The 15,171-nt window shown below is 39.2% G+C and overlaps 1 protein-coding gene across 2 annotated transcripts in view; it reads left to right on the top strand.

Moving 5' to 3' along the window:
• The first annotated feature begins 233 nt into the window (after positions 1-233).
• The window catches only part of LOC126174992 (survival of motor neuron-related-splicing factor 30), a 36,759-nt gene continuing 21,821 nt past the window's right edge, over positions 234-15,171 (top strand). The window contains exons 1-3 of one of the 2 annotated variants that reach the window (XM_049921475.1): positions 234-323; positions 405-506; positions 589-727. In XM_049921475.1, coding sequence (XP_049777432.1) covers positions 453-506; positions 589-727 — 193 coding nt within the window. In that variant the 5' untranslated portion in view covers positions 234-323; positions 405-452. Of the gene's footprint in view, positions 507-588; positions 728-15,171 lie in introns of both variants that reach the window. The other variant, XM_049921474.1, reaches the window with a different exon arrangement.

Raw genomic sequence — 15,171 nt, forward strand, 5'->3', positions numbered from 1 at the left:
CAAATGGACCAAATAAATGAAACGAAAAAATCTTTTCCTACGACTGTGCTTATTTAATTTTCCTCGGGAGGTTACGGAAATCACTGAATAAAAACCAATCAACAATGGAGATATTAGTAACGCAATATTTGCAATCAGATGATAGATCTGAATAACATGCTGTAATAAATGATACATATTTTCTAGTCAGGTCTTCCGGATTGCAACTACTTTGGATTTGTGGACAGTGTATATAACCTTTGCCTATGTGTAATCGACGGGATCTCTGACCACGAAAAAACAACATTTGGAAGTGAAGTGAAACGTCTTTGAAAAAAAAAGAAGTAAAGGGAAAAATTTTATTATAAGGTGTATAGTAAGCATAGCACTGTGTGCTGATATTAATATTTGCCGAATGCTTTTAGAAACACCCGTGGTTAGTTCTTAAGTTTTGCGAACAATTAAGCCGTAAAATGGCGGACGACCTGCAAGGAAATCTCCAGAATTATAAGTTACAACTGCAGCAGGTGTGTTGATCGCGTTGATGAGTGTATAATCATAGAGAATGTAGTGTAGTTGCTATTGCTTGAGCATAAATTTTGTTTGTAGGTGGAAGCTGCTCTGACTACAGATCCTGATAATGAAGAACTTAAGAAGTTGAAAGTCGATTTAGAGGAAGTTATAGAACTAACTAGAGATCTAATTAAAACTCAGCTGATCGAACTAAAAGCTGCCCAAGAATCAGCCGGTAAGTTCTGTACCGTATTTTGAAACAGAGTGGATTTTTAAAACTATCTTTGTGTATGGACACGATTAGTGTATTGATTGATTGTGGCACGAAAGTGTGCTGCATGACATTTCATGAAGTGGCAATTTACTATTTGCTTCTGTCGTCATTAGTGAGTTGTAGCCTTCCCTAGTATCGTTCCAGTCGTTAATATAGGTGGACTCCGATACACTTTTTTGACACTTTAAGCTGAGCAAATCGTACTAAAGTGATGCGTTTTGGTGAGAGCTGTTATGCCTCGCGTCAGACATCACAGTGGAATACTGCCGATTGCTCTGCCGTGTTGGTGTACGTTCATGATGTATAATATTTTGTCGTATCGGTACATTGGTAAAGAAAACATTGACCCTAGAAATTGCGTAGTTTCACATCCTGCGTACAGAAATGGGAGTTCACATAGTGTATTTTAGGGGTTAATAAGAAATGCGATCCAGCAGCAATCGGCAGAAATTCAAACTTCAGGTAGCAACTAGGGGATGATGTCAGTAACTGCATGAAAACATTAGCAAAAAAGAAGGAAACCAGACCAACTCTCGGCCCCTTCCAAGGACAGAGGGCATTTGGGCAGGTTCATTCTTATTCTAAACATCTTAAAAATGTATGACAGCAGTTGGAAAATAAGGATTTTTCCAAATGAATGTACATGTAACTATGCAATGTGCATTTGCATAAAAAAGGATGGACATGGCAACCTAAGTCGGGGGTATGCTGTAGATGATATGAAATAAAAAAATCAGGTAGTGGATCTATCTTTTCATTTTTCATATCGTAGTTTATGTACATAATGTGTTGAAACACCATTGAGACTCGTGCATTATCTAATACAGGTTATGATTTTGGCTAGCAGTTTTAGATTTTATTATGAAAATTGCATTTAAATAGGGTGCTCTTCGATGCAAGATTATGCTGCAGATCTGTTTCTTACAACATTCATTACATATTCACATCCATTGGCTATTATCAAATCACAACCAAAATGTTGGCTAAAGTGCACTTAACGGTGTATGCAGTTCTTGTGTGGCGTGCTGTTGTTGACAGTTTGTTGATGATATTCGCAGACAATCACGTGATCATTTATGGTGGCTAGTACGGATAATTGAATCTAATCTGGTTTTTTTGTGTGTGTGTGTGTGTGTGTGTGGGGGGGGGGGGGTGGTAAAAACTGTTTGCATTCTGAAGTGTGATAACAAAACTTCATGTGCTGCCAGACTGACCTGAGCAATGCCCAAACCCTACCGGCTCATGTCATTTAAGAACCATAGGAAATTACGAATGGGCTTTCTGATCGGCAGCCAACAGTCATCTCGTCATTCGTTGTAGGCCTATCCCAATCCCATCGTTCATCATACAAGTTGTTACCAACATCACCACAAACTCAATAGTGGTAGACCCCATTAGAGTACTTTCACCAAATTTCAGCATTGAGTCTAATGTAAACGTTGAACTACTTTACAAATGTTTGTAAGTGCAGTGAACTGTGCAGAAGGTCAACAAACAATTACAATCACAATGTAATTGATGAGACTGCTACAACTATCTTGATAAAAAAGTGAGTCAGAAATGCGAAACAACAGTATCTTCAATAAATTCACCATCTCCACTAGACCTTTATTGATATAGTGAACAACATGACCTAAGCTGCTGTGCGCAAGATCTAAATGGTGTGTTATAAACAAAACAAATTATGTCTCTAACTGAAAAGGGCAAACAAAAATAACTAGATTCCATCTGCATAAGATCTGAGGTCCCACTTGTAAGAATATATTGTTGGCTTTACTTTGTTCACAAGACGCACTATGGAGTTGTTGTAAATGCCGTTTTGCAGCTGCATATTAGAATTTATGTGCAGATAAATGTGGCCTCACCGTTTCAGTCCAAGGAAGTGACAAGTCCTGTCGTGGAAGTATTGCAGTTGTCAGGCGGCAGTTAAACTTTGGTCTTGACCATGATTCCTTACTAACTTTCACTAATCTGTACATGTTTAGGCATTATACTATTATCAAATGCTCTAAGAAAGGTGCAGCATACACTGGGAACAATCATATAGAATAAGCAGAACTTATGCATGTAGCCCAAAACACATTGCTGCGAAGTCGCTTGTCAGTCACTTTCATGAAGAGTTATTGCAAACTGCTTGGAATGCACTTATGACGACATAAGGAGAGCAGTTACCCCAGATGGCGCTTTAACGTACATAGCTGTTCTGATACGCAATGAATACTTATTATTGTTACCAAAATAATTTAACAGTTTATGAATCCAAGCACATTAACTTATACATTTAGTGTCCTATTTAAGTTTGTGGTTTTTTAGAAAACTACAGAAGAAATTGCTTGAAGCTAACATTTGTTGTATGATTTTTGTGTACAGTTTGCATAATAGACACCGGCCTTCGCGATGAACATATATTATTTCAATAGTTTTAAAAGTTATAAGAATGCATTCTACAATATTTCATTTAAATGGAAACACAGAACATTTTGTTGTACAAATTGTGTGTGAAATTACATACATAATAATATAAAATGCTTAGAGCATGAAAATATAGTGATTGGACAAAAATCGGAAAAATTGTGCGAAGTGCATGCTTGGAGAAAAACACAGATGCTAGGCAAGCCTGCACGATCCGCTATTGTATTTGATCACAAATGGCTCCTCTGCGATGTCCTCAGTATGTTTAAGGTGTCTGTTGTGGTCAGAACAGTGTTCTATGTAGTTGTGAACACAGTATGTCGCAGCTAAATGCATTTGAATGTGGGAAATTGTCGGTGCTTCCATAACCAAGGTAGAGGGGGTGTTTGGTGTTTCAAGAGGCACCATATCAAAGATTTATTGTGCATACAGGGAAACTGGAAAGGCTTCATCCACTAAGTTACAATGTTGATGAAAGTGTGTGTTGACTGGTCTTGACAGTCATTGAAGAGGATTGTGAGAAACTGAACAGCACACTTAGGAACCATATCAACACCAAAACAACATGAAGGGAACTGCATAAGCTGGGAATTCCAGGGTGAGCTGAAATGACAAGACTACACATTAGTGATGCAAATGCCTGTGTCAGGAAGATGTGACACTGGAGCCTTAAACCTGGGATTGTGGAGCAATGGAAGAAAGTCATTTGGTGAAGGAGTCTTGCTTCATATAGTTTAGGACTTCTGGCCAATTTTACATCCCAAGAGTGAAAAGTTGTGAGGGTTGTGTGATAATTAGGACAGCCATATCAGGGTATTCCATGGGCTCTGTGATTACACTGTGAGGACACATTACTGCCAAGGATTATGTGATGATTTTGGCTGTTGAAGTTCATACCATGGTATGTTTGTTCCCCAGTGGTAATGCTGTTTTTCAAGGCAACCATACAATGCCTGGCGAACCTAATGAGTGTGCAATCAACCTAAAGACAAAAGCATAAAACACACTGTCATGTTGTATTGGTAGATCCTTATTGTAGTGAAAACAGAGGGCTGTCAGTGGGTACAGTACATATAAAACAATAAGAAAAAATGAAGTATTTTGGAGCAACAAACACAACTAAAAACAAGGAGGGAGTAAATTTGCACAAAATGTTAAAGGAGGGTTACAAATATTATGTAAAAACCTCGGTGTGTGTTATATTGTGCAACCTGAATGCACTTAAATTGTGACACCAAGGCAGCCTGAAGCACGTCGAAAGATTAAGACGAACAGAAGGCTTGCTTTAGGTATTTCGGTTTGCAGTATCATAAGATTTTTATCTCCAGTGATTACAGTGAGGATGAGGAGAAGCTTTTAGCATCAGTTGCCAAAAGCCTTTGTAGAGGTAACAAATGCAATATGTAATCGCCAAATAAGTTGACCTTTTTTCATTCCATTATTTGATGTGCAGCAAAGGTCATTACATGAAGACATTTTCCGACATGGCTATTTTAAATAAATTAAAAAAACTAAAAAACTAAAAATAAAACATTACACACAAAAAATAATTAACAAGTTATAAATGAAGACAGTGGTATGAACGAATTGTAGCAGCAACAGAAGGTGAACTTAGGTGGTAAACAAATAGAAGTTTAGTGTGGTATTTTAGGTTACGTAGACATAGGATTTTATATATATATATATTTCGTTTGAAGCATTTAAAAAAAATTGTTTACTGTCTATAGATGGAAAAAAACAAGAGTGAACTTGGGTTAGCTAGGTGCCTTTAAGCTGGTGGCTAAAATAGATAGTGTGGATACAAAGTATAGCATTAATACTCTCAAACTCCCACCCATGAGTTTGACACGCAAAAGACAGCACAAATTGCTGTAAAATTACCAACAAATGTAGCAGCCGTTTTGTCGTCTAGGTGGAATGTCGCAGACTACTGTCTACACATTGTTGGGGATCCAGTCTAAACATGACTGCTGTCCTTGTTGTGGATGTCCAGCATCTGATAATCAACTTCTTTCATGGATATGTGACCACAGAACACTGCAGACAGAATGAGGTAATGGACTATGATAAGGAATGCACAGCATCCATCATGTTTCTGCAACAAACATTAACTAGGTAGGCTCATGTGCAGGAAGAGCATGGTACTGTTGGGAACTCTAGGAAATAAGGGGTAGTCTGGCATTAAGGCAGGCTAGGGAAAGGTATCAAGTTGACAGCTAGCTTATGAATGTCAGAATTCAGCTTACCAGGAAACCTCAGTCAAGTTTTAACACCAGACACCAAAAGAGGTAAAAAGTGATATGTTGGCATTGCAAGTTTTAGGGTGCGAAGACAGTGTTTATTAATTGTATCATCTGTGTCTGAAACTGTAGGTGAAGGGACAACTCAGTAAGTGTTCATGATCCTGTCAGGGTATTCTTCACATAGTTTTCAAATAAAGGGAGTTCCAGTTTCAAGTCCAGTGCCACTTCATAATGAATGGGTCATAGATGCCGTGTAGGCAATCACAGTTCGTTGCTTCCTTGCACAGAACATCGAACTCAGTGTCTGCAGTTCAGCACAGTCCACGTAGTATCCTTTTGGCCAGTTGTTGCCTGTTCCATTCTGTACAAACAAAAAATTATCAGGGCTGGCCCAGTGACCCAGATCATACACAGTCCATTGTGCCTGGCTTCAGGTTAGCAACAATGTCACGATCATATTTTCCGTCTGATGCTTACTTGTAATACACCTTTATACATTCCAACTTCAGGTCTGAGTCACCATGGTATGCGCCAGTAGTGTCTATGCCACGCTCATCTGAGATGGTCTCCCAGAACACATTTTACGTTGCTTTGCTGTTATGCTCTATGTGCATTCAGACAGTGCAATATAACACACACTGAGGTTTTACATAATATTTGAAACTCTTCTTATCATTTTCTGCATGATTTACTTCACCCTTGTTTTTAGCTGTGTTGATGTAAAGTGCTTTAGGTTTTGTTTTATTGTTTTACATGAATTGTACCCAAATGGTTGCAACCAGCACCATGTTTTTCTCATGGAAAAGATCTACTAATGTAATAGGAGATTGATTTATGATTTTGGCTGTCTATATGCTCATTATTTTCATAATGACAGCATTCTAGATTAGAGGCACTTGACAGTTTGCCTCTTTTGTGACATATCGATGTGCAATGTGACACGGTGAAAAATGTCCTTATGGGCCTTCCAATTTTGCTTAAATAGATTAACTTTGGCTTTTTTATATTTTACATTTTCATGCTCAGTTTATTTTTTATTTATGTAATTTGCGCACAATGTGCTGTTTTTGCGTTTAAATGAAGTGTTGTAGAATGTATTCTTATAACTTTTTGAACTGTTGAAATGTAATATATTCATTGTGAGGGCAGGCATCATTGTAGGTCAGCACCATCTATCATATAAATTGCACACAAAAAACATATAACAGGTGGTAGCCTCTGGTAATGTCTTCTGTACTTTAAACATAAAAAATACAAATAAGACATCGAACATATGTTATAGGTTAATGTGCTTGGATTAGTAAAATGTTAAATTATTTTTGTAACATAAGAATATGTATTCTTGCATATTAGAACAGCCGTAGGGATTAGTGGCATCTGGCATAGCTCTTACTTCCAAGATGAGTGCATTCCAACAGAGTTTTGGGTAGGTGTGAGCTCTGCTACGCTCATGTTGCATTCTATTTGGTAGTTCTTGATGTATGCTTGACATACATCATTGAATGCCAGTGCTTCATTTCTCATTTGTGCTACATCTTTTTTAGAGCCTTTGAAAGTGGTGTAATGCCAAAACACTTAAGGATTAGTGAAAGTTAATCAGGGTTACCACAAGTTCTGGAAATCGGGGAATTTCAAACGTGTCAGGGAAATCAGAGAAATTTGAAAAAAAAAGAGAAACAAGGAAAATCGCGTTTTTGTCTCAGTAGATGAAATTGTTTGTTTACTGAGATGTCAGGCATCGTCACTGGTTGGGGCAGTTTAGAACGTGCACTGCTTCTGCTCTTCCTCCCATTCCCCTCAGCTTTCAGTTAGTGCCTAGCAGCTGCCGAAGAGAGGCAGGCTGGCGTGAGGAGAGGTTTGTTTGGATCTTATTCTCAGAGATTGTTAATGCAGCAGCTGGAGGCGGTGGTCATGTGTGGATGAGTTGTGTCTGAGTGATTGTGTGAATCCATGTGTGCTCTCGTTTTCTTACAAAGGTTTACTTGTGAGTGTGTGATTGTCTTTTCTACATGCCTGTCGGCAGGTCAGCGATCATTGTTATGGTGAGCTGCTACTTTTTCTCATTAGTATTGATTCCGTTGTCTATTGCATGGATTGATTGCCGCTGTCTCATTTTATCAGCATGGTGTCTGTGACACATGAATAGCTGGCCACATGAATTGATTTTTGTGATTACCCAAAACCGCATGCCATTTCTAATGAATCGGGCCTGCCGATCTGAAGCCCATTGTTTCCCAGTAATGTGCAGGCCCTGCCTGTCGGATCAAGTCTCACCTATCTGCTTGCTGGCCAGGTCTATTTGTGTGTGGCACAGTGTGATGGATTTTCGTGTTTTATCCATGGACCCAGGACTGAGGAGCTTCTCGGCAGGCTAGAGACCACAGTTTATGGATTTCAGGAATCACAACTGACTCAGTGCAAGTACATCGTCAGGATTGCCACAGGTTCTGGAAATCAGGGAATTTCAAACATGTCATAGAAATCGGAAAGTAAAACACTGGAAAAGTCTTTTTTTTTCTCTCAATAGATTAAATGATTTGTTTACTGAAGTGTCGTGCATTGTCATTGGCTGGATGCAGCTGAGTACATGCACCACTTCCCTATTCCCTCGTTAGTACTGCTTATCCCCTTCCTACCACTCCCCTCATCTTGCAGTCGGTGCTGCCACCACCTCTTACTGCTAACCTCGCGGCTGCCGATGAGAGGCAGGGAGACATGAGGAGTGGATTGCTTGGATCTGATTCTGAGACTGTAGGCCCAATGGCCGGAGATAGCGGTCGTCTGTGCATGAGTTGTGTGTGAGTGATTATGTGAATGTGTGCTCGTTTTCTGACAAATGCTGTGACTGAACATTCAGCTATGAGAGTATGATTGTCTTTTCTTTGTGCCTGTCTCCGGATCAGCAATCATCTTTACGGTGAGTTGCTGCCTATCTGTATTATTATTGATTCTCATTGTGTTTGAACACATGGTCTGTTGCATGGATTGATCACTGTGGTCTCATTTCATCAACATGCTGCCTGTGACTCATGAATACCTGGCCACGTGTGTGAATTTCCATGACGGGCCAAAACCACAGGCCATTTTTGTGGGTATCTGTAATGGATAGGGCCTGCTGATCTAAAGCCATTTGGTTCCCACTAATTGTGCAGGCCCTGCCTGTTCGATCTAGTGTCATCGATCTGCCCGCAGGGGTGGGTCAGTTTGTGTGTGGCGTAATGCAACAGATTTTCATGGTTCATCCGTGGGCCCAGGACTGCGGTGCTTCTCAGCAGGCCAGAGGCCATGGGCAATGGATTTCAGGTATTGCGACTGTCTCACCGCAAGTACATTGTACAATGTGTCATTTTATAGACATTTTATTTGTTCTAGTACATTTTGCCACTTACATGTGTTAGTATGGATGACAAGAAGAAGAAAATTGTCAGTCACTGGTGGTTTGTACACTATATAATCATGTGTTTCTAGAAAGAAAAATCACAAAATACCATAGTGGGTAATAACTGAGAATAATGAACATTGTAGAACCAAATTTTATGGGCGGGCACCTACAATGTTGCTTTACACAATTATTCCTCACCTTATAATCTCCTACTTTTTTCTGAGCTTATTTCTGAAATATCTCAGGAATATTTTTAATCTGTCTTGCGACTCCAAGGAGATGCGTATTTTTGTCACAGAACGTGTTTCATTTTATTGGGATAAAATGACAGCAGTGGTCTCAATGAAACACGTACCATTTGACTTGTTTTCTCCTTCTAAAAGCAGTTCATTACAAAAGATGCTAATGTTAGTACTTAGGATTTTTGCCCTAATCAGGAAGTGCCATCTGCTTGCAAGTTTTTTTAGATATTTCCCCTTTGCACTATTGTTTCTTGTACTGTAGCTGCAAAGACAGATTGTCAATTTATGTCTTAACTTACCCTTGTGATCTCAAAATTTGTCAGGAAAAATGCTGATACTTGTCTGGAAATAAGGGAATTTCACTTAGGGAAACTTGGGGCAACTCTTGACTGTACAGTGCGGCATTTTATAGACATTTTATATATTGTAGTACACTTTGACACTTCGAAAGTAGTTTATATGTTAGAAAATATGGATGATAAGAAGAATATTATGGCAGTCGCTGGCAGTTTGTACGCTGTGTACTAGTATATTTCTATAAATAAATTAGGGTGTATACGACCCAGGACAACCGGGAGATCCGGGAAAAACCCGGGAATTTTTTCATCCAGGAGAAAACTGGGAAAAACCTGGGAATTTTTTAGAATTCCGGGAAATGTTCATTGTTTTTGTTTTCAGTTAAATTGCTGTAATTTTGACTGGCAAGAACCTATACTCTAACAAAGGATATTATTGTATACCGCTATTTCAGAATAATACTGCAACAATAGAACATGAACGAGAGAAAAAACGAAAATAAAACGTAAATTGCAAAGGAAATGCGCCATATACAGCAACAAAACACAGTGCTCATACAAGTGTCTGCCAACAGCAAAATGTGTCAAAGGCTTTAGGAAGACTATGCAATGTTCCATAACACATTGCCTCCAATGAACGTGACGTTACAACTGTTTACGTTAGATTCATTTTGGCAGTTACGAGCGGGATTATGCGCATGCGCAGTTGAGTAGTACCTTCTCCCGCTTCTGGCTACAGAAATGTGGCTGTTGGCTGTGTAATAAGCAGTCACAGCAAGCAGCTAGATGCTACCGGCAAAAATTTTACTGGAGCGCCCAAGCTGCTAGATTGTTGCATGCGAAGCAGGCCCAGTTCTAGGGCAAATTAATACTATTGCGGGAAAAAACTTTGTTTCACAAAGCGACGAGCATCCAGCGCACGTTAGTCTATCGATTATTCATATGACTTTGAAATGCATCCCTGTCAGTTTTTGAACATTTTTGAAAACATAAGTTGATTTCTGAATCAATCGTAAGTTGATTTGTGAATGTGTGCGTAATGTACATGATGTCTCTGTCAGGGGAATCCTCGGCACATGTAGAAACAAAGTTTCCTACAGATAAAAGGGGCTATACGAGGTGAGCGGAGTAAGACCGAACGGATGAATGACTACCGCTGTCTGATTGGGTTTGCGAATGATGAGCGTTGTTATAATTACTAGCTAAATCGATAGATTCAGACTACAGGAGTGGAAATAAACGAATAACAGGTAAGAAGGCTTACATATTACCTTCTCTGTGTATCTAAGAAAATGAAATTTTGACAGAAAATTTTTGGGCAGATCGCTATACTAGTAAGGGCCAGTTGTACAGTCCCCGGCTAGCAGCCGCTTTAAATTCTATTCTGGAAGAAGCGTGGAATATGCGTTGTACGAACATGTAGCAACGCCTAACCGGAGAATAATCGCGGGATAACCAAACCCGTGATTCTGGCAGAGTTAGTGGAGTTAACCTACGAATAAGCTTTGACATTGGCAGGAACAGTTACAGAACTAGTGCTAACAAGACTGTTAGAACGAGGAAGGAGAAGAAACGGGAACATCATATAAATTATGGAACAATATGACTATTCAAAGTTTGTATAAAAATTACTGTGAATTATATTCTGTCGTTACAAAAAAGACCGTTTGTGCCAAAACAGTCTCGTTTATTGGGTGCGTATTACAATTGTTGCAGTATTAGAAAGGCCTATTTCGTTTTCTCTAGCAGAGAGCGACAAAAATAGACGTAATCAGATCGGGAAACCACACCAGTCTTGGATCCTATTTGCATTAACAGCTTTTTCAGTATTAGACGACATTTCGACTTTCCATGTAGCAAAATATTTCAAGAACTTTGAAGAGGTAATAGATTCTTTCGCAGAAAGGAAAGCACGCCATGTAAAGCTGGAGCAAGATTAAAGAGAAAAAATTCTAGGAGCTAAGGATTGAAATAATGTGCATTGTCTTGCTTGTCACATGTCTTTACTGGGTTTATACATCCTATATTTAATTTTATGTCACACAGGGCAGCAAGTTGTTAGGTGATAAGGAATAAAGAGTGCAAATTTTCTGAAGAGGGACAAGATTTCAAACCGGCCAATTGTAAGCAGGAGAGGCGCCACAGGACATTTTAATTTCCACTGTCCTGAATATGGTTTGATGGCATCCATTACAAAATATACAATTCCACAGAGCGAAGCACACTGACGTACGATAGAAGAATGCTGTGTGAGGAGGCGAGGCACTGCCCTTCGGCACACCTACGACCAAATAACATGTCTTACATTTCCTCGAACACATGTTTTATGCATCAGACCCTTCAGAAAGATGTGTGCTACAAAATGAACATATTTTTGAAAATTCGCCTTTTTTTTTAAATTTTTGACATCTTATCTCAAACACTCGAGGAAGTGGTGGGGTATTGCATGGGTTCGGAAGTATCGTAGATCCGGGGCTGATGGGCAGAGCAGTCTGAGTTACAGTGGGGTACCCGTGTTTACATTTAGTGATTTTGCTGTTTCCTCTTCGTTTACTGCTCTCGCGTCAAATGAAAACAAAGCAGTTCTCTGATTTCCACCTTTATGACAGTCAAGCATTAATTGCTTTGCAGAACAATGAAGCTATTTTTGTCGGTTTGCTATAGAAATTTTTTTTTTTTAAATTCCACACACTGGTTGCTGCATTTCAAGTGCACGTTTTCAACTTCTAGCACGTATGGCATTATGCCATAATAAAGAACGAAACATGAGATAACACAGTATTGGTACTCCAAGAAAGCCGGCCGGAGTGGCCGTGCGGTTCTAGGCACTACAGTCTGGAACCGAGCGACCACTACGGTCGCAGGTTCGAATCCTGCCTCGGGCATGGATGTGTGTGAGGTCCTTAGGTTAGTTAGGTTTAATTAGTTCTAAGTTCTAGGCGACTGATGACCTCAGAAATTGAGTCGCATAGTGCTCAGAGCCATTTGAACCATACTCCAAGAAAATTTACATCCCGAAAACCACATTGAAAAGCTTAATATCAGGTCGTGGCCTACTTAACTGGGAATATGCACATACAAATGTGCACCTTAAATGTGGAAATTTTAGTATGGGTCCCGAAATTCTGATGCTCTTGGAGTATCCTCTGATGTTCTGTTTCTTCTATGACATAATGTACGATCTTTTAATGTTTTACACGTATGAACATAGGGGCTCCCTGCAACATCGTAGCTGCGCAAGCGCGGTGACGCCTGTCATCTGGTGCTCTCTGGCAAATGCGGAAACGAACCTATTTCTAACAGATCACGGGAAGATATTCCGAATGGTGATTTGAAAAGCGTTACCATCAAAGTACCATCCTGGCAGTTACAACGGAGCTATGTGCGATAATGTGCGATGAATTTCTTAAATCGCAGAGCGTTTGAATCTCACTTAAAAATCAGATCTTTGATGACAAACCATTTAGATGAATTTCGAGCCCAGAAGATCAGACATTTAAGTCGTTATTAAAAATTTTACGTTCACATTTGTGTGATATATCTTAAATTGTAATACACGCATAAAAGACCAACATTATATGTGAAAGCTTAGCTTCTCTTGCAGCGTATTAATCTTACAGGCCAATATTATATGTGAAAGCTTTGCGTTTCATGTAGCAACACTATGTATATTAATTTAAACCATTAACTTTTTCTGTTTGTGCGTTCGCGCTACTTAAGTGATGTTGCTATTGGCTGACTACATCACGTGTCCTAAGCTCTGAATACCCGCTGTCATCGGCTGGCGAGATCACGTGACATGAGCTATGACTGGCTTACAAAAGCACATCGCAATCTCGATTTCAATGCTTCGGAAAGTTACATGCGGTGTTTGGTGGAATTAGACTTTATACTTTCATAATACGAAAATATGCAGTGTATATTTTGCTTCACATCAAAGATCTTTCCAAAACACGTTTTTTCCTCTGTGTTTAGTTTTATAAAGTGCTGGGAAATTCTACTCCCGTGTATAAAACCATAATCATTCAAAGCATTTATACAGTTCCAAGAGAAAATATACTGTCAGTTAACAGGGAAAAAGTGTGTTTTCACCCGGGAGAAAGAGTATTTTTAACCGGGAAATCCAGGAATTTTTTTCCTTGTCCACATATACACCCTGAAAAATCACACAGTACTTCTAAAATAATAGACACAACACAGTAACGAACATAATAGCAGCAACATTTTATTGGCAGTCATCCATTGTGTTGGTTTTCACAACTCTTTACTGTCTTATACACTTCTTTGAAGAGGCCTACTTCTTTTCTGAAGTTAATTCTGAAATCAGTGAAGGTATTTTAAATCTGTCTTGCGATTCCAAGGAAACACATACTTCTGTCACCAGATGTGTTTAGTTTTTATTGAAATAACATTGGTGTTAATGAAACACACATACTATTTGGCTTGCTTTCTCGAACTAGTTCATTATAAAAGATTTTTGCTCACAGTAGGGAGAAAAAAGAAGTCCTTACATTTTATTTATTTATTTATTTTTTTTTTTTTCACTTATCTTTGAGTTCTCAAAGTTTGTCAGGGAAAATGCTAGAACTTACTTATAAATCAGGGACTTTCACTTCAACAAACTTGTGGCAACCCTGTTAATAAAGAAATTTGGCCAAGGCTAAAGTTTTATTATAGTGCTGAAAATGACCGCCACATTTAAAGCATTTTCTACTAGAATTGTACTTTCTCTAGATTTAGGCAAGTTCCAAGAACCATGGTACTTAGTCTACCCCCTGCTTCAATCTTTCATTGTTTGTGTACAATATGCAAGAGGGTCACAAAAATAGTGAGTTTTTTGAAAAATCATGTACTCGACAGAACATTTCAGAACTTCAAACATCTTCCAAAGTGTGTCCCAACATTTTTTCTGTTGGTGGAAACAGTTTTCAATCTCATCTGAAGTTGCACTGTTTACTGCTTCCATTGAGTTTTCATATTGAAAATTCTTGCCTTTTAGGTTTCTCTTAATTTTTGGGAATAAAATTCAGATGGGGCCAAGTCCAGTAGGTAGGGTGAGTGGGAATCCATTCTCATTTGGTTTTTGACTGTAAACTGCCCGAGGTTCAATGCTTCGTATATAGGGGCATTGTTGTGGTGAAAAAGCCTGTCTCCTGTACAATGTGGGCTGTTCTTATCTCTATGCTTCACTTAATCATTTTAGCACTTCGAAGGTACATGGACCAATCACATTAATGTAACCATCACTTCGAGTTCGATGTCACCGTGAAATAACCACTCACAGACAGCTGTTGGCAGCATTAGCAGTGGAGTATATATAAAACGTGTCAAGCGGGTGCAGTAAACTGTGCATTTGTTGTCATAACATGGAAAAGGAGTGATTTATCTAACGTTTGAAAGGGAATGATCATTCGCTTTTGGGCCAAGAGTGGAAGCATTTGTAGAATGGCTAAGTTTGTAAACTGTTTGCATACTGCCATTGTTAAAGTATTTGGCACGTGGGAAAATGGCACTATCCAAAACAATGCAACTGTGCTGCACCATGGGGCACAGATGGCAGTGGTGAATGACAGCTGTAGAGATGTGTACCAGCGAACATATGTGCAACTCTTGAGAGCAACTAACTATGCAGATGAACCAAAGGTGCTACCAATAGTATCTCCTTAGTGACTGCTAAGCGAATGTTGTTCGGTATAGGCCTCTGCAGCAGGCACTTGATTCATGTACTGTGGCAGTTTCCAGCGACTAGAGAAAGCAGCGTGATACTGGTGTGCAAGACTCCACACATCCCCTTCATCATTGGACTTACTTGGAGGTGCTTTGCTGATCT

Source organism: Schistocerca cancellata, chromosome 3 (assembly GCF_023864275.1).
Source record: "Schistocerca cancellata isolate TAMUIC-IGC-003103 chromosome 3, iqSchCanc2.1, whole genome shotgun sequence".
Taxonomy (NCBI): Eukaryota; Metazoa; Arthropoda; class Insecta; order Orthoptera; family Acrididae; genus Schistocerca; species Schistocerca cancellata.